The 23,219-nt window shown below is 37.5% G+C and overlaps 2 protein-coding genes across 2 annotated transcripts in view; both read right to left on the minus strand.

Annotated features, from left to right (window-relative positions):
- Window positions 1-3,754, minus strand: part of Graf (GTPase regulator associated with FAK) — a 110,610-nt gene extending 106,856 nt beyond the window's left edge. Inside the window, exons 1-2 of the mRNA XM_065228337.1 lie at window positions 3,087-3,754; window positions 2,303-2,824 (exon numbers count right to left, since the gene is read on the minus strand). Coding sequence (XP_065084409.1) covers window positions 2,303-2,465 — 163 coding nt within the window. The 5' untranslated portion in view covers window positions 2,466-2,824; window positions 3,087-3,754. The remainder of the gene's footprint in view (window positions 1-2,302; window positions 2,825-3,086) is intronic.
- A 7,426-nt stretch (window positions 3,755-11,180) lies between these two features.
- On the minus strand, window positions 11,181-19,434 carry LOC135706694 (uncharacterized). The gene is made up of 3 exons (XM_065228346.1): window positions 18,956-19,434; window positions 11,605-11,751; window positions 11,181-11,535 (listed from the first exon to the last, which is right to left on the minus strand). The coding sequence occupies exons 1-3, from the start codon at window positions 19,432-19,434 to the stop codon at window positions 11,391-11,393; spliced, it is 771 nt and encodes a 256-aa protein (XP_065084418.1). The 3' UTR covers window positions 11,181-11,390.
- Between the last annotated feature and the right edge of the window lie 3,785 nt (window positions 19,435-23,219).

Genomic DNA, 23,219 nt, shown 5'->3' on the forward strand with positions numbered 1-23,219 from the left:
AAACTAAAAAAAAACTCAGCAGCTACGATTATCACCAAACTGAGTTTGAGTGTCAAGATTTTTGCTTTGCGCGACCCGAAACTTCCATCACCATTGGCAACAGTACACAGTTCGAAAAAGGAATGTAAATTTTTGTTTAATATGATGCACAAAGAAGCTTGTAAAATAATATCACGCATGATATTTTGTTCCAATATCACGCGTGATATTGAGAGCGTATGACAGCAAAAAAAAAACATCATTTTGCAAACGATTAAGCCATCACTGACTAGTCCAGCATTCGCAATGATCATGAAAATGGTCCTGTGCATGTGCAATGATTCTAGACACACAAAACGTTGCTTGATTGCTTTCTGGGGTTTTAACACATTATCAACTTTGTCGTACATCATGTCGAAAAGGGTTTGATCGCAGCATCGCTATATAAAACGTTTCAGATAATCTCACGTCAGACCGAAAAGATCGACTATATTTCATATCATAAGCCAAACGAATGCGACAATAATTGTATTTAGTGACTTTGTAGCGCTTTTTGTAACTACAGTGACAAATAAATGAAACGGAAACGAAGCAAGAAATAAATCATTGAAAAGGAAAAGCTCATGCAAGATACCTTGAAATGCTATTATCTATTCATTTCACGATCGCACTGGATGCCAACGGAACTAAGCTAAACAGAGCACTGCCACCATCACCATCGCAGTATTATAGACTGTCTCCTCGGCATCAGCAAACTCTAAAACTCATCCACCGATCAAAGGGGGAGGATGGATGGATGGGAAATTAAAATTTCGCTTTACACATATCGTTTGGCCACCACAACCGCAAGTACTGAAACGTAATCGGATGTAACTCTGACGATCGCGAGTGTTGTTCGTGATGGAAAGTTTTTATGCAAATTTGTGTACGAGTATGGAGATCGCCAGTGACCACTGACTGTTTAGCAAAAGCCAAAAAAAAAGGAAAAGCAATGTTATTATTATAGCGTGGAACCTATGTAGAAGGTGGTTGTGATTTACTGAAGAATTGTTGGCGCGGTAGGTTCGATTTCCAAACTGGACACAAGGCACTTTGCGCGTTGTCGACTTCTCTGGACATAAAGTATGATTGTACTTGCCACACCACAATATACAAAAACGGTATGCATGGTACTAAAAACGAATTATAAGTTGAGAGTAGACATACAGTCCATTCCAACATCATAGGTCAAGAATAAGAAGCATTACGTATTACTTCCATTGATTACAAGGTGGTGTAGTTCATGGATTTACATAATTATTTTCAATAAGATATTTGACAAATTTGATGTATATTTGTATTCAGTAGTTGAAAAGTTAATAGGAAATATCTATTAAAAAAAACGTCACAAACAAACCAAAGAAAATGCATTAAAATTCAATTTCAACCCAGCAAAACAATAACCAAATTTCTACAATATACTTCCAGTAATGATTAACCACCTCATAACTTTTGTGTTTATAGAACTGAGCATTATTCAGATGTATCAATATATTCAATGTATTTACCATCCCTCTGCAAACCAACAATAAAAATAAGGACAACTATGGCAAATCAAGATATCGAATTTGCATTTCTATGAATGCACTTGCTGAATGTTGATAAGACGCTTCTCTCAGCGAGGTTGACCTTAGAAAAAAAAGAAGTATGAAATCAACACGCAATCAAAGCTACTCTTACCCATACTCTGCAAACTCTGGCAAATCGATTCACATGTGAAAATGCTGCTGAATCAGCATCCACTGATCGTCCCAGTCTCTTTCAAAGAAAGTGCTACCGTCGGAGGAACCGCCGTTCATCGTCACAATAGAAATTGCATGACGCGACAATTAGCTATCAATCGCTAAGTAACTTTTTATTGGAACAACCAATCAGAGGCATTTGGCAGGGTGAATAGAGGGCACGACTTATACAGTGGTCTTGTTCACAATTTAGTGATGTCATTTGGTATTGTTTGCGTATGTGATTGATCAATTTTACACTTTTTTGACGATCTGTGGCGGATCCTAAGAGGAAAGTTTTGCAAGTTTGACCACAGCTCATGATGATCTAAAATATTAATAAGAAAACCGTTTTTGTTTGCAGAAAGACTTATAAGTGAAAATGCCTTGCGAATGAAGCTTTCAGCAAAGAAGCATACCTGGGTGTTTTAAAAATTTATTCTGTATCCGCATACACTTCAATGTAAGAATCTTATCATCGCTTCAACATTCCAAGTCAAATACACCCACTAACCGTGTGTGATAGATAAGGCCGTACACAGACAAGCTATAAAATTACTTACTTTTGGCAGCCGCGAGCAGGTCCTTCACCTCTTTGATAATCCGTTTAATCTGTTGGCTGGTTTTATCCAGCTCTTTCTCATGCTGGTTCAGATTCTCTCGGAATTCCGGACTGTCCAGTAGACAGTCCGTAAACTCCAGCGCTTGAAGCTTCCCTATCACCATATCGGTTTTGACGTTCCGTTCCGTATTTCACACACAAGCACACACTTTCCTATATTTCTTTTTCTTTTTCAACTATTTACACACATGCAACGGCACTTCCAACTCATTGAAACCCCAAAGGAGAACGATGATGGTCTAAGCAAATGTTGCTTATCTTATCTGGGATTTTTACTGAATTTATTTACGCCATCACTCCACCGTTTCCTCCCAATTCTTCAAACATATGGGAACAAACTTGAGGTTACCATTCAATCACTGTTGCATTCACTCACTCACATTACGGACCACTGATTGCCCGGATACAGTCACAATACTAAACGATTCTATCGATAATTTACCTCCGAATTTCACTGTTTATGCTGCAAAAATAAGAAACACGGGATATGGAACATTTGAGTAACACACCTTTTTCTCTTAACAAACCTTTCTTCTGTCAGCATTAGTCTAAGTGAATTCAAATTTATATTTAAGTAATTCTTAGGATGAACGTGTTTAATTATCTTGCAAATACCTTATGAATTTTGCAGTCTGCTAAATTTGCAGTTGTTTTGAGATAAGGTATTATCAACTTTTTTTTCTATACTGTCTTCATTTATTAAATAAAATTACAATTTTACTAACAAGCATAATTGAAATGCGGCATCTACATCCATTGCACAGAATAACATCCTAAACCTAGCATCACTACAAGAAGTAGCCTTCTCAATTTTTCGGTCGTTTTAACACAAAAACGTCATCAACAGCGAAGCACCAGCTACCGACATCAGCATTAAAACACCTACAGCAACAACAGCTTTGGTTGTAGCACGGGAGAAGAAAAAGAAACTCAACAGGCAGCTCAGACCTCAGAAGCAGCAGTCTCAGCCTCAGCCTCACTGTGATTGAAATCCACACACTTCGATGGAATTTTTCTGCCACTTTTGTTATGATTCACGCACGCAAATCGCGGCACACATTATTTTTTGGATCGGTTTTTCATCGCTGTCCACGGCCCGGCAGTAGATTTTCATTGCACAATCCTTTGGCCCATAGGTTCACCTTTGATCGAGATACTGTTTGATTCCAATCCACAAATGCTAAATAGACAAAATTAGCGAAAACATCGTTGTTGCACTGACCCGATCGAATTTATTTTTTTCTTATCGCCTTCCTCTTCTTTCCCGTCTGTATACCACACGGTTAGAGGAAAGAATGCGAATAACAACAGTATAGAAAACAACACTAACACGCACGCAGGCAGCCAGGTGCGGAGCTAAGCGAAAAACACTCGCGTATCCATCCACGAACTAACCCAAACTGATGGAAAAGGGACAGATCGACAGAAGAACGAAACATAAACGTCAATGTGCCACCTAACCGCTCAACAGCTCTCTACATAGAGCACACTAATACATATCAAGATATGCAGCATAAAACCTCGTAAAACTCTAATTCAAACATAATACTGTGTTTGTGTGTTTCCGAACGGAGCCACTGAAGCTCCTGTACACGGACGATGAGACTAACTCAAAATTGAGTTGAATTCGCCTCAATTTGCCAAAAGTTAAACCACACTGAAAACGAATCTTTCTCAGAGAGTGAGTCACTTTTACTCATTCATATGGAGTAATTTCTATAAGCGTAGGTAACTCATGCGCTGAACGACCTAATACGTTTTTAGGAATTTATCCATACGAATGAGTGAAAGTAACTCACAACTCAGTAAAAGTGACTCAATCTCTAAGTATTTTTTTTTCTTTAATTTATTTTCCGTCGACTTTGTTTTACTTACTGAGTACTAATGCTACCGATGCCGTCGATTTTTCTCATACTTTTGACAAAATTGAGTGGAATCCAAATCAATTTTGAGTTGGTCTCATCGTCCGTGAAAGCTTTTATGATGTATTGAGCTTTATACCAGGCTTTATTCATTGAACGAACTCTTTTTCAGCACACTGAGAAAATTTCGGATTCAATGCGAAAAAATGATAGCAAGGTAAGTACGCTAGTCTTTGGACCTAGTAGTTCTCTAATAGCCCGCATAAACAATAACCCAACTCGCTAACTTTTTGCTTATTGGATGATGGTGCCATGCCGTCAATAATTGTGAGATTAAAACTGACAGCTAACGTTAATCCAGTGGTACCATAGAGGTAACTCTAAGACCAGAAGGTCCCGAAGAAACGTGCTCAACTTTTTGGCCCAGCTCTGGTACTATCTTCGGTCCCAAGCTAATCGATGCACCCCTCGAAACATAGGAAAATCCACGAACCCCTCATTTTATCTGTCAAACTTTCACAGCCAATCAAAACAAACATAGTGTAGTACTAGAATGTCGACTAGAATGGGATACGTTGATCGTTTGCTTGGGACCAATAGGCTACCCAACAAACAATTCACAGTCACAAATAAGCATACACATTGAATAAATGCTGTATAACAGTGTACGTTGCTGAATAAAACAGGATGTCGACCCAACTAACATTTTCAGCTTTATAAGCCAACTTTTCCAGCATGGTGCTGTGAAGTAGCTGAAAAAAAGCTGCAGATACAGCTAAAAGCAGAAGCTAGCAAAATAGTTTTGGAGAGCGTTTACTCAACTTTTTCACAACCATTATTCAATTTGTCAGTCGCACTGAATAACAGCAGCCAATAAACACTAATGTCACTTCTATGCAAATATTAATCAACTTTCAACTGGTATCTTACCACCATGTAAGTAACGATAAAAGATTTTTCACAGATGGGTCAACCATAAATGCTTCCACTGGATTTGGTGTATTTAATCAATTTCATAGCGCCTCTTATAAACTGCAGAAACCATGCTCAGTATACGTTGCGGAACTGGCAGCTATATTTTACGCAGTAGAGCGAATTACCTCACTACCGTCTGACCATTATTTTATTTTTACGGATAGTCTTAGCTCATTGGAGGCTATTTGTTCAATGAGGCCGATGAAGCACTCCTCGTATTTTCTGCCTGAAACACGATCTAAACTGAGTGCTTTATCTAACTGCTCTTATACTATCACCTTAGCTTGGGTCCCATCTCATTGCTCAATTCCGGGTAATGAGAAAGCGGACTCATTGGCTAAGGTGGGCGCTATGGAAGGCGATATTTTTGAGCGACAAATCGCCTTCAACGAATTTTTCTCCATTGCTCGTCAGCAAGTCCTCATCTGTTGGCAACACAAATGGAAAGATGGTGAGTTGGGAAGATGGTTACATTCTATTCTCCCACAGGTGTCGAACAAACCATGGTTCAAAGGGTTGGACATGAGCCGCGACTTTATACGCGTTATATCAAAGCTTATGTCCAATCACTGCTCGTTAGACTCGCATTTCTATCGAATTGGGCTCTCAGGCAGCAATTTATGTGCGTGTGGCAGTGGTTATCACGATATCGAGCATGTTGTTTGGTCATGTACCTTACACCGTGTTGCCAGAGCTAAGTTATCCATATCCCTCAGGGCCCGAGGAAAACAACCCGCGATACCCGTTAGAGATGTCTTGGCGAGCCGAGACCTCGACTATTTAAATTTAATTGTGTTTTTAAAATGGATAGATTTGAGGATTTAGTAGTTAGTGTCATCTTGTGTTCTCCCAAGTTGTTAGTTGCCCATCGGTGTACCCCCATGTTTGTCTTTTTCATCAGAGTGTCGCCTAGTTCGATATCAAGAGCACATTGCTCTCCAAACCTTGTGTTCACAATCCCTACCCTGCCATCCATTTATTACAATTTGTTACCCCTAACCTCGAGATAGCCGCGGCCTCCGCTTTACTAACGTTAGTTTTAGGTAATTTTGTTATCTAAAAACAATGAATATCGGCTCCGCAAAGCTACAGCAAATGAGCCTGGAAAAATAAAAGAAATATTACAAAAAAAAAACTGGTATCTGCAAAACAAAGCTAATAAAGTGAATATATTACTCATTTGATGGATTCTATACAACCAGCCACGCTTGCTGAATAACATAAACATCAAAAGTGCTTTTCCAACAACTAAACAACCTGTTCTCAGCTAATAAACTGTGTTAGCGCTACTTCGGAAGCATTTTTACAGTCAACTAGGTTTATTTTTAGACGTGTGCAGTTTTACAGCTTTTACTCTGCTCCTTTACAAAGCTGAAGTAACTAGTCGAGAAAAGTGATTCATGTGCACTATTATAAAGCCACTACTCAACGATATTATTGTAGAAGGGCATGTATATTTGTTTACGTCAGTTCAAAGTGTTGGCGTAACGGAGTTGGTAGAGTCAAGGTTTGCCAATACGGTCGTCTCAAGTTCGATTCCAGGTTCCGGTGCAGGGTAAATAATTTGGTGGTGTGCTTTTAACTAATTTCGATTAATTTGATTCTCACAGCAAAATAGACTCAATCAATTCCTCCAACAAAAAAAGCGTAAACAATATTTAACCCGGCTTCAACAAAAAGCTTGTGTAGTGATTATTGGATAACCGGAAAAAGGTTGAATAAGCGCCTTTCAAGTTCGCACACAACTAAACAGCAGGATAACAGCTGTTTAGAATCGTAAATGGAAATGCAATAAGAGCTTGATCCAACTGTCCCCAACAGGTTTCCTGATATAGTATAACATTTGAATACAGGTTGAGGCTGTATTAACGAAATAAGTAAAGCATTTACATTGCGAAAATTGTTAGTTGGGGAATTATGTGCTGAAAAAAGCTCATTGAGATCGATAGATGCGCCGTTTGCTCTGATATGACTAATTTACTTGTTAAAAGCTTTATAAACGTTTACTGTCTTCCTGATTCAGAACCAGAAGTTTGATCTAAAAACAAACTGAATAAATGTAATTTGCACATACATTGTCGCTTTAATTCGACTGTTTTCAATTGCTTTAATAAAATGCTTTATTAGACGGCCTATAAATGTTTTCTAGCTCCATTATTAGATTCCATTGCATTGCTTTGTAATATTGCTGAATAAAGGTGAATACAGTCAGCAAAATAGCTCTTATAACACTATGCGTCCATGTTTTAATTGAATGCTTTGTAAATGCTTTATAAACGACGTATTAGATTCATTATTCCACAACACTGCCCAAAAAACAATTCAGAGTCACAAATAAGCATATAGATTGATGTTTTATAACAGTGTACAATGCTGAATAAAACGGGTTGTCAAATTATGTGCTCAGAAAACCTCATTGAGATCGATAATGCGCCTTTATTCCGCTGATTGCTCTGATTTGCTTAATATACTTATTAAAATCTATACAAACAATGACTGTCTTCCTGATTCAACACCAGAAGTTTGATCTAATAACATACTGAATAAGTGTATTTTTCAGTGCAGAGGACTCCTCGGCTTCCATCAAAGCGAGTGTCACGTCAACACATTCCTACCCATTGCTTTCTTGACCTGCGTTCAGGCGTGGCTGCCGCTGGTATTGCCTAATTCGATATCACCAGTTTTTACACATTGAGGATGATTGCTAGTCCCAAGCATCGTCTATTGGTTCTCTGTGTAATTACAGCTGGTCTGGCAATAACAGAGTAGTAACCGTGGGCGGTCAATCATGCTCATGCTCATGCTCATGCTCATGCTCATGCTCATGCTCATGCTCATGCTCATGCTCATGCTCATGCTCATGCTCATGCTCATGCTCATCGACGCTTTAATTCGACTGTTTTAAATTACGTCTAATAATTGTTTTCAAGCTTAACGGCGCCGGTGGTGTAGTGGTAAGCGTGATTACCTCTCACCCCAACAGGCCTGGGTTCAATCCCAGTCGGCGCCGCCGGGATGTTCTGCGGCATAACATCTCTGATCACGCCTTCCTTCGGATGGGAAGTAAAGCGCCGTTGGTCCCCGGTTCATGAGTTGATGGGTCGATAGGTAGGGTCCAGGTGTGGGAGCTGCCTTCCTGGCACGTCAGTAGCATTGGTGCTCAGCACGGAAAACAAGATCGACGGAAAAAAACAAACCAAAGGAAAAAAAAATTGTTTTCAAGCTCCATTATTAGATTCCATTGCATTGCTTAACAATATTGCTGAATAAAAGTGAATACAGTCATCATAATAGCTCTTATACCACTATGCGTCCATGTTTTAATTTCATGCTTTGTGAATGCTTTACAAACGGCGTATTCATTCATTATTCCACAGCACTGCTTCAGGCTAACAACAAAACGAAATTGGTAGCATACTGGTTACCGTTTCCGCTTTCCAAGTAGAAGGTCGCGAGTTCAATCCCAACCTAAAGGCTTTTTTTATTTTTATTTTCTATGCCTAATTTATTTAAATCGTAATCATAGATCGTATCACTTACGACAACCAATTCATAGATCTATCTAAAAGAATAGCCCAGCATCCTTTCCATTGAATTTAGAGAGATGGAGAGGTAACAATGGTCTCATGTAAAACAACTATTAATGATTTAATCATTCTCACATCTCCTTGAATTAGCTACAGTTACGGCAGGGAGTGCTAATAGGTATTCAGATTCACGCTTTTATTGCTTATTTAGCTGCCCATATGATATATTCTAGGATAGCTCAGATGGCAAGGCAAGCGGCTGGTGATCCGAAGGTCATGGTTCGAGTCCCATCTAACGACATGTGTGTGTAAATAGTATGTATGTATGTTATAAATTTTCTATGATCTATGTGTGGGCGTGCTTCGACAGAAATAATGACACAACAATCACTAACGAGAACAACCATGCTCTGTGCCTTTCTTATTTTCGGATTAGTTATCCCGTAGTTGAATAATCGTTTAATAAATGTATAATAGTGTCTAATTAAACATTATTTCACTTGAGAATTAAGCGTCTATATACACCTTTATACCATCGCTGCTTAAGGAAGTAATGATGTCTAGTAAACGCTGAACAATCAAAAATTTGATCGAATAAGCTCTGTTACAACTTTTGTAAGTCAAATAAAAGCTTCTCGACATACCTTATTCAACACCAAATATTTCGATGTTGTGGTTGAATAAATTCTCCAGATTTGTGTGAACAAAGCCTGAGCAGAAGTTATTATTAAAAATAGTACAAGTATTATTAAGCATACTGTTGAATAAAATCGTCAAGAAGTCGTTTCTTCAATAGGCAATTGTTTGTTGGGTAGTCAAGTAGTGAGCCAATTTAAAATCGTTAGTTTCAACCGGTTGGTGGTACTACCTTACATTACACATTTTTCATTCTTTAATACCTAATTCATTTCCATGGAAAACATGTATTTTGTCATAAACCTACGCAATTAAAATGCAAATATTCATTTGCATTTTTTTTTTTCGTATTTCGTTTATTTTTTGCTAAAAGGATTTCTATCAATCCAACCTCTGAACCTTTTATCCCAGGAACCTTTCCATTTTCGCACTATTTAGAATAATGTTTGGATGGATGTTTGAACACAACAATTATACGGAAGATATGTAAATATAAGACTTAGTTCTTAACGGTTTGTGGAACTGAAGTGTTTTCTCAGCTAAAGCTATTGTTTCCCGGACAGAGTTTAAAGGATCTTAAGTACAAACAAATAACGGAAAAATTGAAGCAGCGAAAAGACTCCGATGTGATACATAGTTTTAAATTTTGGACGCGTAGGTAAGGGCAGTTTGAGAAGGCGGTTGATTTTGTGCTTGATGTTAAACATTTGGCTGAGCATTGCGAGTTTGGTGAGTTGAAAGATAGGGCCATTCGTGATGTATTGGTTATAGGAATTAATGATCGGAAACTACAAAAGCGTTTGTTCCATGAGGATGATCTTTCTGTTGCTAAAGCGGATAAAATGATTGTTGAATTCAATTTTTGAGAAGCGACGATGAAAGAAGAGGTAGTGTGGTAGCTCGTTTGGGTCGAAGACAAGACCTTCGACCACGTAGGTTAAATTTTCGAAGCAGAAGTAGAAGTAGGAGTGACAGCAGAAATCGATCATTTTCTTTTACAAACAGAAGTGGTGGAAGATATGGCTATAGAAGAAACAGTAATTTTGATAAAGAGTTTTTTGCTCGTATTGCAAGAAGAAAGGTCATGTCAGGAAGTATTGTTACAAGCTCAAAAACAAAAGCCCTCCGCAAATTCAAATCCAGTGTAAAGTTTATTGATTCACCTAAACCGACCGATTCAGGAACTTCAGGATTATTAAAGTGGTTTAAGGAGGATATGCAGACTGATTCTGATGAAGATTCTCCTTGTTTATTGATTTCAACTGTAAACAAAATTAATGTACCTTGTTATGTTGATTTAAAACTTGAAAACAAAAGAATAACTATGGAGATAGACTGTGGATCAGCGGAAAGTGTAATTTCTGAGGATCTTTGTAACTTTAGAAATCTTCCTGTGAAGGCATGCAACAAGCGTCTAGTTGTTATCGGTGGTAAAAAACTGAAAGTTTTACACATTAAGATTTATTTACCAACCAGTGAAACCAGTTAGCCGGAAAAGTCATGGCGTCTAGATATTTAAAAAAAAATATTGCTGCAGCATTTGTGTAGATTGCATTTCCGGGTTGTGGATGATGATGGTCCCACCCGGATAACAAATATGATACAGTTTATGAGTTGAATTATGGTGTAAAATCTGAAATATACAGCCTTAAGTTGTAATCAAATGCTATGCGATATGAAGCAACTTGTATACATCTTTATATTGAAGCCGAGGTAAATATTGTTTACATGGCGGTGGATATGTAGATTTTATTTTAATATGTGGATTTTCGAATATGATCGTTGACATTAATTAGAAGCAGTGCACTCAACTCACCAGGGCTTAGACTCGAACTACTGATGATCGCACTCACAAACCACGCTTTGTAGAGCTGATGTGAAAAAATCTACATTTGATTCTACAACGAGAGCGCTGAGAAAAAGAATATAGGTGCCCGTTAACATCAAAGGATTTGCTTTTATTTTTTGTTGATTTGCTCGATCTAGCTAAGCCTACGTTAGACAATCAATCAACAAATTTCACAATTTATCATTGTTGGTCTCGGTATACAACTTTTGGAAAACACATGAGATTTGCAGTAAGATATGGTATATGGAACCATTGCCAGCTCTTTTGATTGGTATTATCGACCAGGTATTCAATGCACCGAGGTGTAGAGATGAGTCCATCGTTTCTGAAAATGAATATTGGAAATATCATTACATATATATTATAAAATTATATAAAAAGATGATATTGATACATAAACTGTCTGCACTCCGTCACTGGATACTCATACTCGAAGCAATGCGTTTGTGCTTTACTGTAGATCCACGCCACTGCATAGGAGAAAAACGTTGCCACATCTCGTAAGCAGGAGAAAAATTGAGCATCACAGTTACATCTTAACCTGTGTGAAAAACGAACCAAAAAACAAACAATTGGGTAGGTGCTCCAGTAATAGTGGTGTGCCTATAGTGTGCGGGAATGTTGAAGGAAACCGGATAGGGTTATTTTTCATCGAATAGGTCTCCTAAAATAAAGCAGATTTGCATATTTCAAACTTAAAATTTGCCCAAAAATGACGAAAAATAATCGATTATCCTTAAGGTGTTGACTCCTTTGCACCTATAGTTGCGGTAGTGTTCCTAGTGGAACACAGGGCTGGATTTGAGGGAGGCGGCACATTTTTTTTTTCTACTATAGCAAATAAATTTCAATTTACGTTCAATCATAAAGTTTCGTTCAGAAACTCTGATTTAATTTTATACGTTGGTCTGCCAATAAGTCTGAGCTTGTTGGTCACCAATTGTTGAGTTGAAGAAAAAGATCTTTCAGCTAATTAGCTTTAATTAATTGCAATTTAAGGTAATTGAGGACATCGGTAACTGATAAGTTCTGAGTTCTTTTGTTCAGTAACATCGAAAGTAATATTCTTAAGAAAATTTATTTTGAAGCATTGACGTTTACATTGAAGCTAAATGTAGGCAACAATGCTTCATTGATGTTTTACTGATTTTGTTGTTGTTTATATGTAGCAATGAAACAAAGAAAATGAACGCAACTCTGAATTGAATTCCGTAATTCGGGGGCAGATTTTCATTTTCATTTTGCAGCGCAGGGTGGGGCAGTAAGAGCGCAAGTCAATCCAAGGCCGATAGTAAAGGAGGGGTAGTGGCTGACTCGCCACATGCAGGCTACATGATCGCCATGGGAAGGGATAATGATTAGATTGAGGTAGGTGGTTGGATGTTTTTTGGATTTAGTTGGCCACGATGCTGCAAAATGATATGAAATGTGTAACCTAGAAATAATTCGAAATTTGAATGAGTTTTTTAATTACACAACAATTCATTACTGAGAGTTTTGCTCTGCTTTGAATGAAATTTAAGTTACTTAAAACTGACGATACTGCTCTCAGCATGCTCGCCTAGATTCTAAACACCGAATACAAAAAAAAATATTTTTTAACCCTTGTATCCCAAAATTTAGGAAAAATGCTGAAAATGCTTAAAAGAATATACAGCTTCATAATAACTCGGAACGGTTCAATTGAATATCCTACTACACAAAAATAAGATTCTTCTTCTTTCCTTTATTTAACGTCGGTCTCTGTTCCGCAATCTAGTGCCAATCACCGACGGACATCGATTGCCATCCATTGACGGCAATCGAATGTGCAGGAAGGCAGCTCCCACACCTGCGTAGGATATCGCACCCATTCAACACATATGGGCCGGGACTTCCGAAGGAAGACGTGACCAGAGATTTTTATGCCTCAGAAAAATCCCGCCGACCTCGGCTGGGATTGAACCCAGACCCATAGGGGTGTTAGAAAGCAGTCACGCTTACCACTACACCACTGGTGCCGGCCAAAAATAAGATTAAATACCATTAGATTGGTCTCACCCGATATTATTGAAAAACTTGACGTTTTCAATGAAACATTGCCATTTCTAGACTTCGTGTTGTTAGTTTTCTTGAAGGTCTTGTGCTTAATGCTTGATTTGTCTTTCGCTTCGTATTTCTAAGTATTGACTCTATAAATAGATAAAAAAAAAACAAAAACAAAAACAAACACAACGCTTCCCACCCACAAGCTCTACATCGAGTGCAGAATCTTTGTGATGATACTTTCCAAACGTGCATACCTATAGAAATAAATCCAATTCAATAAAGGATGGATTAAAAAACAGATGATTTCCACTGCGACTAAATCCAACGTTCCTACTTAAATATCAAATGCTGTGCTTAATCATTTATTATTAGTACAGAGCAATAAACAATGTACGGTGATGATTAATCTGTTAATATACTTTTATAAGCGGATTCAAATGCACTTTTGGTAAGCATCAACACTGATCTGGCAACACTAGTGTGCATCTTTCCAATGTGGTAAAGATTCAGATCAGCCCTGGGACCTGGTAGCCTAATTAAACTACCTCAAGGTTTTGCCAAAACCCAGGGAATACCATAATTCGGGGGCAAATTGATCACATAAAATGTAAATATGAAAATTTATTCTTACATGAAACAAAATTTACAATTTTATCGTATTAAAATTAGTAGGCTATGCCATCGTTCTGCATGATTACTTATTATATTGATTGTTTTGTTTCGGTTTTGGACATTATTTCATTAATTGGAATGAATATAGATAATGGATGAAATTGATAAACCCTTCAAATGGCTTTCGAGTGCCTTTAAATGGGATATTCTTTTAAAATTTTGTCTCCCTGAATCCTTATTTTCAACAGATATTATGGATTTTTAAATGCGCCTAAATGTAGTTTTTTTATCATTGGTAATTTCACAGAAAATCTTTAATTTCTAACGTTGGAAGCTTCAGTTTCTTCATATCAAGATGTTGAGAAAAATACCCCCTAAGGATCCTAACTCCGGTACTAGTGGAACCCACAAGAAACCAATGCGTTCCACTATTATTGGAACCGAAGTTAGCAACTACCACTACTACTGGAACAGTGTTCCTATTAATGGAGGACAAGTTTTACTAAAATGTATTCAATTTAATTACAATTGTATAGCAAAATATAGATTGAAAACTATAGATTAACGAATAACAATTGTATGAACATCGTTCACAAATTATCTGATTTTCAAAGACTAACTTTTTATTATTGAAAATAATAAAATATGTTTTATTTTTCCTTGATTTGTTTTCCGTAGATCTTGTTTTCCGTGCTGAGCACCAATGCTACCGACGCCAGGGGGCAGCTCGCACCTGTACCCTACCTATCAACCCATCAACTCATGAACCGGGAACCAACGGCTTTACTTCCCGAAGGAAGGCGTGATCAGAGATGTTATGCCTCAGAACATCCCGGCGGCGCCGACTGGGGTTGAGGAAATCACGCTTACCATTACACCACTGGCGTCGCTTAATAACATTTGTTGTACAACAAAGTTATAGCTGAGTTAATTTCAGACAGCTTTGAGGAAGAACCATTTTGTTTTATCTCTTAACGATCTAACTTTAGAGCAATTTTTCAGAATTTATTTGGGATGTACCTAAAAAAAATTACCTGTTCAGCTCTTAATCTGTTGTTTCAAATTTCTCATCAATGTCGTCTTCAAAAACATTTAGGATATGTTAAAATACACATTTTTGCTGATTTTCGAAAATTGATATTTCTTAAAAATCACGTGATATTACCGATTTTTTTTTATAAAATTCATCCTGATCAAATCTGCTCAGCAATTGCCAATCTGGACCACTTTGCAGCGATAAATAGGATCAACATGAAAGATTTCGATCCTAGTTCATTGTTAGCTTTCGCTTTAAGAGGGTCCAGATCGAATTTCTGTCGACTTGTTTTTTTTTTTTTTGTTGACTCAGCCCCTAGTGTCTGCCTCTGTTGCGATGGTCTTCTTCCTCTTCTTCTTGTGCTTTGTTAAGTTCTTACTGGACTTTACCCCATCTGAGTGTTCTTTGAACACATCCACAGTTGTTTATTGAGAGCTTTCTAAGCCTGACCCATTCTTTCACAGGGAAGTCGATAAACTTTACAACCCAAAAAAATCTTAGACCAGACCGGAAATCGAACGCAGCCGGTTTCAGCATGTTCTTGCGCTATAGCTACGCCGTTGCCTACTGTTTACATTTCTTCTTAGTCTTCTTTATTTATTTATTGAGGGAAAATTTATGTAATGTCGGCATAAATTCCCCTAATTTGGGTCCATACATAAATTCAGCAATCGACTAAATTTTCAATAGCGACCTAAATATTCATTAATCCCAATGACGCGTCTATCTATATAAAACTGATAAACAGCAGATTTTTAGCGATGGGCCCAATTTTAGATCCATAGGCCAACATTTAAGCCATTTCCCTATTTGCTTATTTGCTCCATCGATCTGGAAATCTAAATAGAACTTGATTGGAAAAAGCCCGTTTTCATTGACGTAAAAGCCCCATATATTTTAAAACCATTTACAAAACAAATGAAACATAAATACATCATTAACTTAAAGCGTAACATGAACAGAATAGTCAGTGAAAAAAAAAACAGAATAAAATCACAAATACAATTGACGTGATGCATAGCTTCGTCCATTGATCTCCTCGCCCAAGCAGTAGATGGACACCGGGAACCAAAAAATGAAAACAGGTAGCAAAACCCTTCAAATTAATAACAGATGGACAGCTACTCACTTACTCATCAAAAAATATAAGGCCCATTGTCATTTTAATTATATCGCGTAGCGTTGTCAGATCCCAGCTTGAAGTCTCCGTTTGAAAGCAGCAGCATTGAAGTTAAACAAGCTGTACACCTCATTGAAGCCAGTGGATGTGAACCGTACTGGGTCGTGTAAGCCGTACACAGAATTCAGATTTTTAAGCATCAGGAAACCCCGTGGTCGAAGAAGTCGCTCTGGTTCATATAAATTCAGCTGCGACATCTGGTGAGTCCGTTTTACCTAAGAGGATCTTTGCAACAAATAAAGCCTGTATGATTGTTCTTGACTTTCGTTTGATACCCGGCGGGATAACCTCGATCGCGCGTGATCTATTGTTCGGTTGTGATGAGTTTAGCTATTATTTATTTTGAGACATAATTCTGAATTCAGGAAAACGTGGAAAGTGTTAGAATAATTTGATTTTTAAGTCATTTCTAGATCAAATGACGGCAAGGCTGGTGTAATTTTAATTCGTTGCTTTTGAATCAGAACCATTTGACTTTTTAGACGCAATTGAAAGAAAAAAATATGTATTTTTTTATTATTATTATTATTATTGATTTCTACTTGTAACGGAATTTGCATTTGTTCATATTGAAACTTGATGCTCTTTGAAAAAATAGATATAAGTCGATCGCGGCTATTTTCGTTATGTTTAGAAAAGACGCTTACGATTTCTACAATGCGACTGTGCTATGCTTTAGGTGTATTCTGGTTTATTTTGATGTTTTATTGTATTAGATAAAGTACAAAATCGATTTGAAAATACAAGAACTTGGTCGGTTAGGTGTGAAATATAAAATCGATATTTTCGGTAAAATATAACGTATGCTCGACCCTATGCTTTTAGTTGAGTCCTGCTTGGAGAAGATATTAGGATTTATCGCAGACCACTATTGTAGAAAATCGTTACCGATAGAACTCGGGCCGAGCGGTACGCAAAAAGTAATACCTATGTTTAGAAAAATATGACGTAAGCTTGATACGGTTTAGGAAATATTGTTAACTGATTTCAGGGACGTCATTTCATTTGAATAGCTTATTTTACCAGGTTTGAACGATCGTCGGCCTATAGCTTGTTGTGATGTAAGGTGTAAATGTCGATGTACAATTCCTAAGGCTGTACAACATTGATTACGATTCTGTTCCTGATTCACTTCTAGATTGTTTGTTGAAATAAGAAATTAAATTTTGTTTTTACGAAGGCGTGTAGAGGCGTTTTCTTAAATATTTTACCATCGATTTATTTAATATTGATGATGCCTTAAACATATATGTGCATAATAGATCCATTGACACCGCTAATGATTTAGTTCTTGAATACTCATGTGACTTTATGTATCACATGGTGAGTTTCAGAGCTGGCTCGTTCGCCTTTTTCCCCGGGGGTACCCGGGACATATTCAGACGTTGCCAATTCGTTAAATTGTTTTTACATTACACTGATTGTTCTCGAACTAGGAGTACCAAAAATGCTGGCGGTGGAGTTCTACTAGCAGTTCGCTCTACCTTGAACTCTCAGCTAATCTATCCACCTAGTTGCTCAGGTTTCGGGCAGCTTATTGCATATCGCATATTAGTTTATAGCGTGCTCTCAACTTACTGTTCTATAGATGAACTTCCACAGTTATTAATTGAGAGCTTTCGATGCCTGTACCATTTTTGCATTGATATAATTGTGTGGCAAGTCCAATCATACTTCTATGCCCAGGGAAGTCGAGACATTTTCCAACCCGAAAAATTCCTACACCGGCAATCGAACCCAGCCACCTCCAGCATGGTCTTGCTTTGTAGCTGCGCCTTTACCGACTTAGCTAAGAGAGGCCCCTTAGGTTGCTATTACCCTACTCTTTTGGGTCGTATTCAAGATGCGATTAACGAGATAATTGTTGTTGTTGTTGATCTTATCCTACCTTCCAGCAACTGGTCCTTGAGCTTGAATGAAGCAGGGTTCGTTCATCCTCGCTCTGGTGGGTCTTATATTGCACCTCTTGTAGCATCCGTGAGGACACTTGACACCCCCTTTGTTTCTCGAAATTCTGAGCAGATTTTTTTTCAGGTAAGCTATCAGCTATAAGCTTCGTCTAGATGGCAAGAATTGTTATGTCGACATTTGCGTCAGATTGTGGAACGAATATATTTTTGAGAGCAGTTCGTATGTTTTACCAAGGGCTTGACACGCCTCCATCTGTACATAGCCAGCATAAAAGCGGCTCTAGAGCATGTTAAAAAATAAAACTCTGCACACACTTGGACTTTTTTGCCGAGATTTGCACCACCGAGCAGCTCGGCATTTTATTTTGCTGGATCTCAGTTAAAAACTTGTTACTTGAATACATAGAACTCTGAAGTTTTCTGCAAGTTTTCATAAAAATGTGCGATCTACAACTATGCCGCAGACATCAAATCTATTGGAGGCAAAATTAAAAAAAAAAACGTTGAGATGACTGCACCATTTATAACGGCAAAAATGTGTTCTTTTTTCTCCAAATTATAGTCCTAAGCTAAGAAACTTTTCTGAAAACGTCCACTTATATGTCTAGATAGAGCTGGAATTAGGGCGTAACAGTTTTTATAAACAATGACTTCGCTCGACGGTTTCTAGAAAGTCATAGGTCGCCCACTCAAATCAACATCACCATCAGGTTGGGGAAGATTTCCCCTTCCCGATGGTTATGTTGGTTTGCGTGGGCGTGCCTTGAGTTCCGAGAAATCATCGAGAGAAATCATTGTTTACAAAAGCTGTTACGTTCTAATTCCAGCTCTATCTATGTAGATGTATGCAATCGTTATTAATTTATTCCTGCTAGATTTGATTCGTGGCCTACTGTTCTCTGTACACCCTATTTAAATCTGAGGGTTGAATATTCTGAAGGGAATACTTAGCTTGTAGAATTGACAGGAAATTATTCACCTTGTAAAAAATTGTGGCTTATAAGGCAACGCTGGATACCTCTCGTAGTCCTTTCGTTGTACTATGTAATCCGGACATTCATCATGTTTTTTGCAGCATTGATCTATTTGGTTAAAATATGGGTTTTGTGTCACTTCTCCATTGACCGACCAGTTTCCAGGACCACAAAAATGCGTTAGCACTTTCATAGAACTTGATGGCCTAACTGGATCACGATATGAATCATTATCTTGCACCTGAGCGACATAGTCCTCCAAAGAGTCTATAACTTGTCGATCATATTCTTCGTATTCCGGATTCATCCAACTGCTTTGAACAGACTCATAATCCCGTAAAAGACTGTGTAGTATTTCTATACTACCGAAATAATTTAATTGTTCTTCGAATTCTTCACTAGATTCATATTGCCCCTCCGAATGCTGGATGACACAGATTAACTCAATCACTATTATTAAGCCGACCAATTTAAAAGCTAACATTTTTTTTAAATCGATATGATACATTTACTACCTACATCACACGTGATAATACACTGATATGAATTATTACCTAGTAGCAGCTTTTATAACATTGCACAAATCAGCTGTCTCCAGGCACTCGAACATCACAGTACTGCGGAGACTGCCGGAGACAAAAATTCATCACCCAGACCGCCAAAAGAGTAAGCACATAGGTACTCCGACCGGTCTTTGCTGCGGGAAGACCTCGTAGTTTTATCAACATTTATGAATTAATCACTATATGGCGACAGAAAGCACAGCGAATATAGATGAGGTGCGTGTGTTCTTCCCTGATATGAGCACGAATTTGTTTAGGGTAAGAACTTATTTCCTCTAGAGATAACTATTTGGTCTCATCGCGAAAAAGAATTGAAAGCACAGAAGTGCGCTGGGGTCATGGATTTCTTGATTCCATGGATTTCTTCAGGCTTTATTTTCGGAATATATTTGGGAGATATTTAGTGATGTGAGTAGCCAGCTGATGGTCTACCTTGTTTTTAAACTCGAGGTCGGGTGCCTTCTGATATTTGTATTTTTATAAATTAATTTAAATCGACAAAATGTAACCAACTTTAGAAACATGTCAAGATTTGTTGAGGTCTCAAAACATTTTCATTTTCATTTTCAAGCACAGAAGGGGGTCATAGGGCCAGGTCTCCAGTAAAACATCACTGTCCATACAGCACAAGGGTAGAGGTAAAGATTTGGCACCACAGAATAATAATCACAGGGATCAATTGAATCCTGCTTAAGATATAGGGAGGATAGAGAGGAATAGTGTTTCAAGTAGGGGATAGTCGGAGTAACAGTAGTATTAGTAAAAGTTGGAAAGTAAACGTACAGAGGACCATGTTTTGCAATACCTGTAAAACTTGTTTTATGATTTCATAATTTTTAAACCCTTGTATCCCAAAATTTAGGAAAAATGCTTAAAAGATCATACCGCATCATAATAACCCGGAGCGGTTCAATTGAATATCCTACTACACAAAAATAAGATTAAAATTAGATTGAGCGGCGCCGGTGGTGTCGTGGTAAGCGTGATTGCCTCTCACCCCAGCAGGCCTGGGTTCAATACCAGTCAGCGCCGCTGGGATGTTCTGAGGCATAACATCTCTGATCACGCCTTCCTTCGGAAGGGAAGTAAAGCCGTTGGTCCCCGGTCATGAGTTGATGGGTCGATAGGTAGGGTCCAGGTGTGGCAGCTGCCTCCCTAGCGTCGGTAGCATTGGTGCTCAGCACGGAAAACAAGATCGACGGAAAAAAAAACCCAAAAAACAAAAAAAAAACAATTAGATTGGTCTCACCCGATATTCCTGAAATACTTGACGTTTTGAATGAAACATTGCCATTTCCAGACTTCGTGTTGTTAGTTTTCTTGAAGGTCTTGTGCTTAATTGTTGATTTGTCTTTCACATCGTATTTCTAAGAATTGACTCTATAAATAGATAAAAAAAAAACAAAAACGACGCTTCCCACCCACAAGCTGTAGACCGAGTGCAGAATCTTTGTGATGATACTTTCCAAACGTGCATACCCATAGAAATAAATTCAATTCAATAAAGGATTAAACAAAAAAAAACAAAAAAAAAACAGATGATTTTTACTGTGACTAAATCCAGCATTCCTACTAAAATATCAAATGCTGTGCTTAATCATTTATTATTAGTTCAGAGCAATAAACAATGTACGGTGATGATAAATCTGTTAATATGCTTTTATAAGCGGGTTCAAATGCACTTTTGGTAAGCATCAACACTGATCTGGCAACACTAGTGTGCATCTTTCCAATGTGGCAAAGATCCAGTTCAGCCCTGGGACCTGGTAGCCTAATTAAACTACCTCAAGGTTTTGCCAAAGCCCAGGGAAGATTTGTCGAGGTCTTAAAACAAGATGCAAAACATATTGAAGTATATTTATTGTTAAAATCTAATTCGTTTTTTGGGAATTCAACTAATAATTGTACCCATAATTGTATCAACATTAGTCAAGAATTTCGATACTTTGTGCAAATATCTTTAGTACCGTAAAACGGGGTAACATTGATAATTTTTTAAAGTATATTCTAAATATTTTTTGCAGCAATGAATATTTTTCAAATGTTATATTTTTAAAACAAGTACTGAGGATCCAAGAGTTAATTCGTTAGTAATTTGTTTAACGGGAATTAAAGCATTTGCACTATTTTTTTAGTTTTGTTACCGAACATCAGTATTTTTATTTGGGGTTACTTTGATAATGCTCGATGAATGTAGAAAAAATGCGTGAAACTCAAACATTTTAGGTCTTTAAATATGAAACTTTGAATGAGTATATAATCAGAAAACATCATTAGCAATAAGATTACAACATTGAATTTGTGATGGTTATATCGGAAATTCATTTCATAAGTGATGGTTTGAGTGCTTTTTCAAACAGGCGAAAAATACGAAAATTGTTTTTTAATATGTTTGTATAATATGTAACACATACTATATAAAAACTATATTTCAACAAAAACACCCTAAGCTGCAATATGAAACCATTTTTTCTAAAGCGCAGCGAGTAAATTTAATCTGTAATTTATACTTTCAAAGTTACCCGCATTATCAAAGATACCCCGTTTTACGGTACCGTAAAACGGATCATCGAATTAGAGTAGTTTCATTTTTACAAGTACAAAAAAGAGCACGTGCCAGGGAAACTTGCAGAGACTAAATCACTCGTGTAATACAATAGTTATGTTACTGTTCTCAATGTCAGAGATAGCGGGTTCGATTCTCGGTTCGGTCGAGGTAATGCAATGCAATGGATAGCTCTCACCAGATTCTGCAGCTATTTGTCAAATACATTGTTATGTACTGGAATGATTCTAAACACAAATTTAATGGATGGATATCACCAAATTTTAACCCGGCTGACACAATACATTTCCAACAGCAGCATCACGAATCTCTGGTGACAACGCCTCCCACTAACACAAGCAATCGAAATTAACACTGCTGATAAATCCTAGTACAAGAACAAACTGCAATCAGGTGCTTGAAGATCCGTGTTCTATTTGAGTTCCTTGGGGATAGTTTCACGGAACTTCATTTGACTGTGCATCCAATCAGTTTCTAAGTTTTCTGTAATTTGCGATGCTTGAAAACTTTTCTGCACTGAACTCTATCCAAATCTACCCAAAACATTAGAAACCGAAAAAAAAATATAAAAAAAATACAGGAGAAAAAAATGACAGGCGAAAAAAATTACGTCCATTTTTGAGCACAGCACACTTTGATCTTGAAAGAGATAGGAACGAACAAAAATCAACCCGGCATAACTAGAGAGGGTCTAGTATAATAGTACGTTCAGACTACAGAGTTATAACATGTTATAGCGCTATCTTGATGGTGGTTTCTGTGTTGCAATTATTTGACAACCGTTATAACATGTTATAACTCTATAGTCTGAACAAGGCATAATAGTACGTTCAGACTACAGAGTTATAACATGTTATAGCGCTATCTTGATGGTGGTTTCTGTGTTGCAATTATTTGACAACCGTTATAACATGTTATAACTCTCCAGTCTGGACAGCGTTTAAAACGCTGGTCAAATAATTGCAACACAGAAACCACCATCAAGATAGCGCTATAACATGTTATAACTCTGTAGTCTGAAACGCTGTCCAGACTGGCGAGTTATAACATGTTATAACGGTTGTCAAATAATTGCAACACAGAAACCACCATCAAGATAGCGCTATAACATGTTATAACTCTGTAGTCTGAACGTACTAT

Source organism: Ochlerotatus camptorhynchus, unplaced genomic scaffold (genome assembly GCF_037179485.1).
Source record: "Ochlerotatus camptorhynchus isolate MF236.1 unplaced genomic scaffold, CSIRO-AGI_Acam_v1.1 ptg000286l, whole genome shotgun sequence".
Classification (NCBI taxonomy): Eukaryota; Metazoa; Arthropoda; class Insecta; order Diptera; family Culicidae; genus Ochlerotatus; species Ochlerotatus camptorhynchus.

Coding starts and splice junctions, on each gene's coding strand:
- LOC135706694 (XM_065228346.1), bottom strand. CDS start 19,434: ATGTTAGCTTTTAAATTGGTCGGCTTAATAATAGTGATTGAGTTAATC. Junction 11,752..18,955: donor AAGCCACAATTTTTTACAAG/GTGAATAATTTC, acceptor TTTTTCACACAG/GTTAAGATGTAACTGTGATG. Junction 11,536..11,604: donor ACGGAGTGCAGACAGTTTAT/GTATCAATATCA, acceptor ATTCATTTTCAG/AAACGATGGACTCATCTCTA.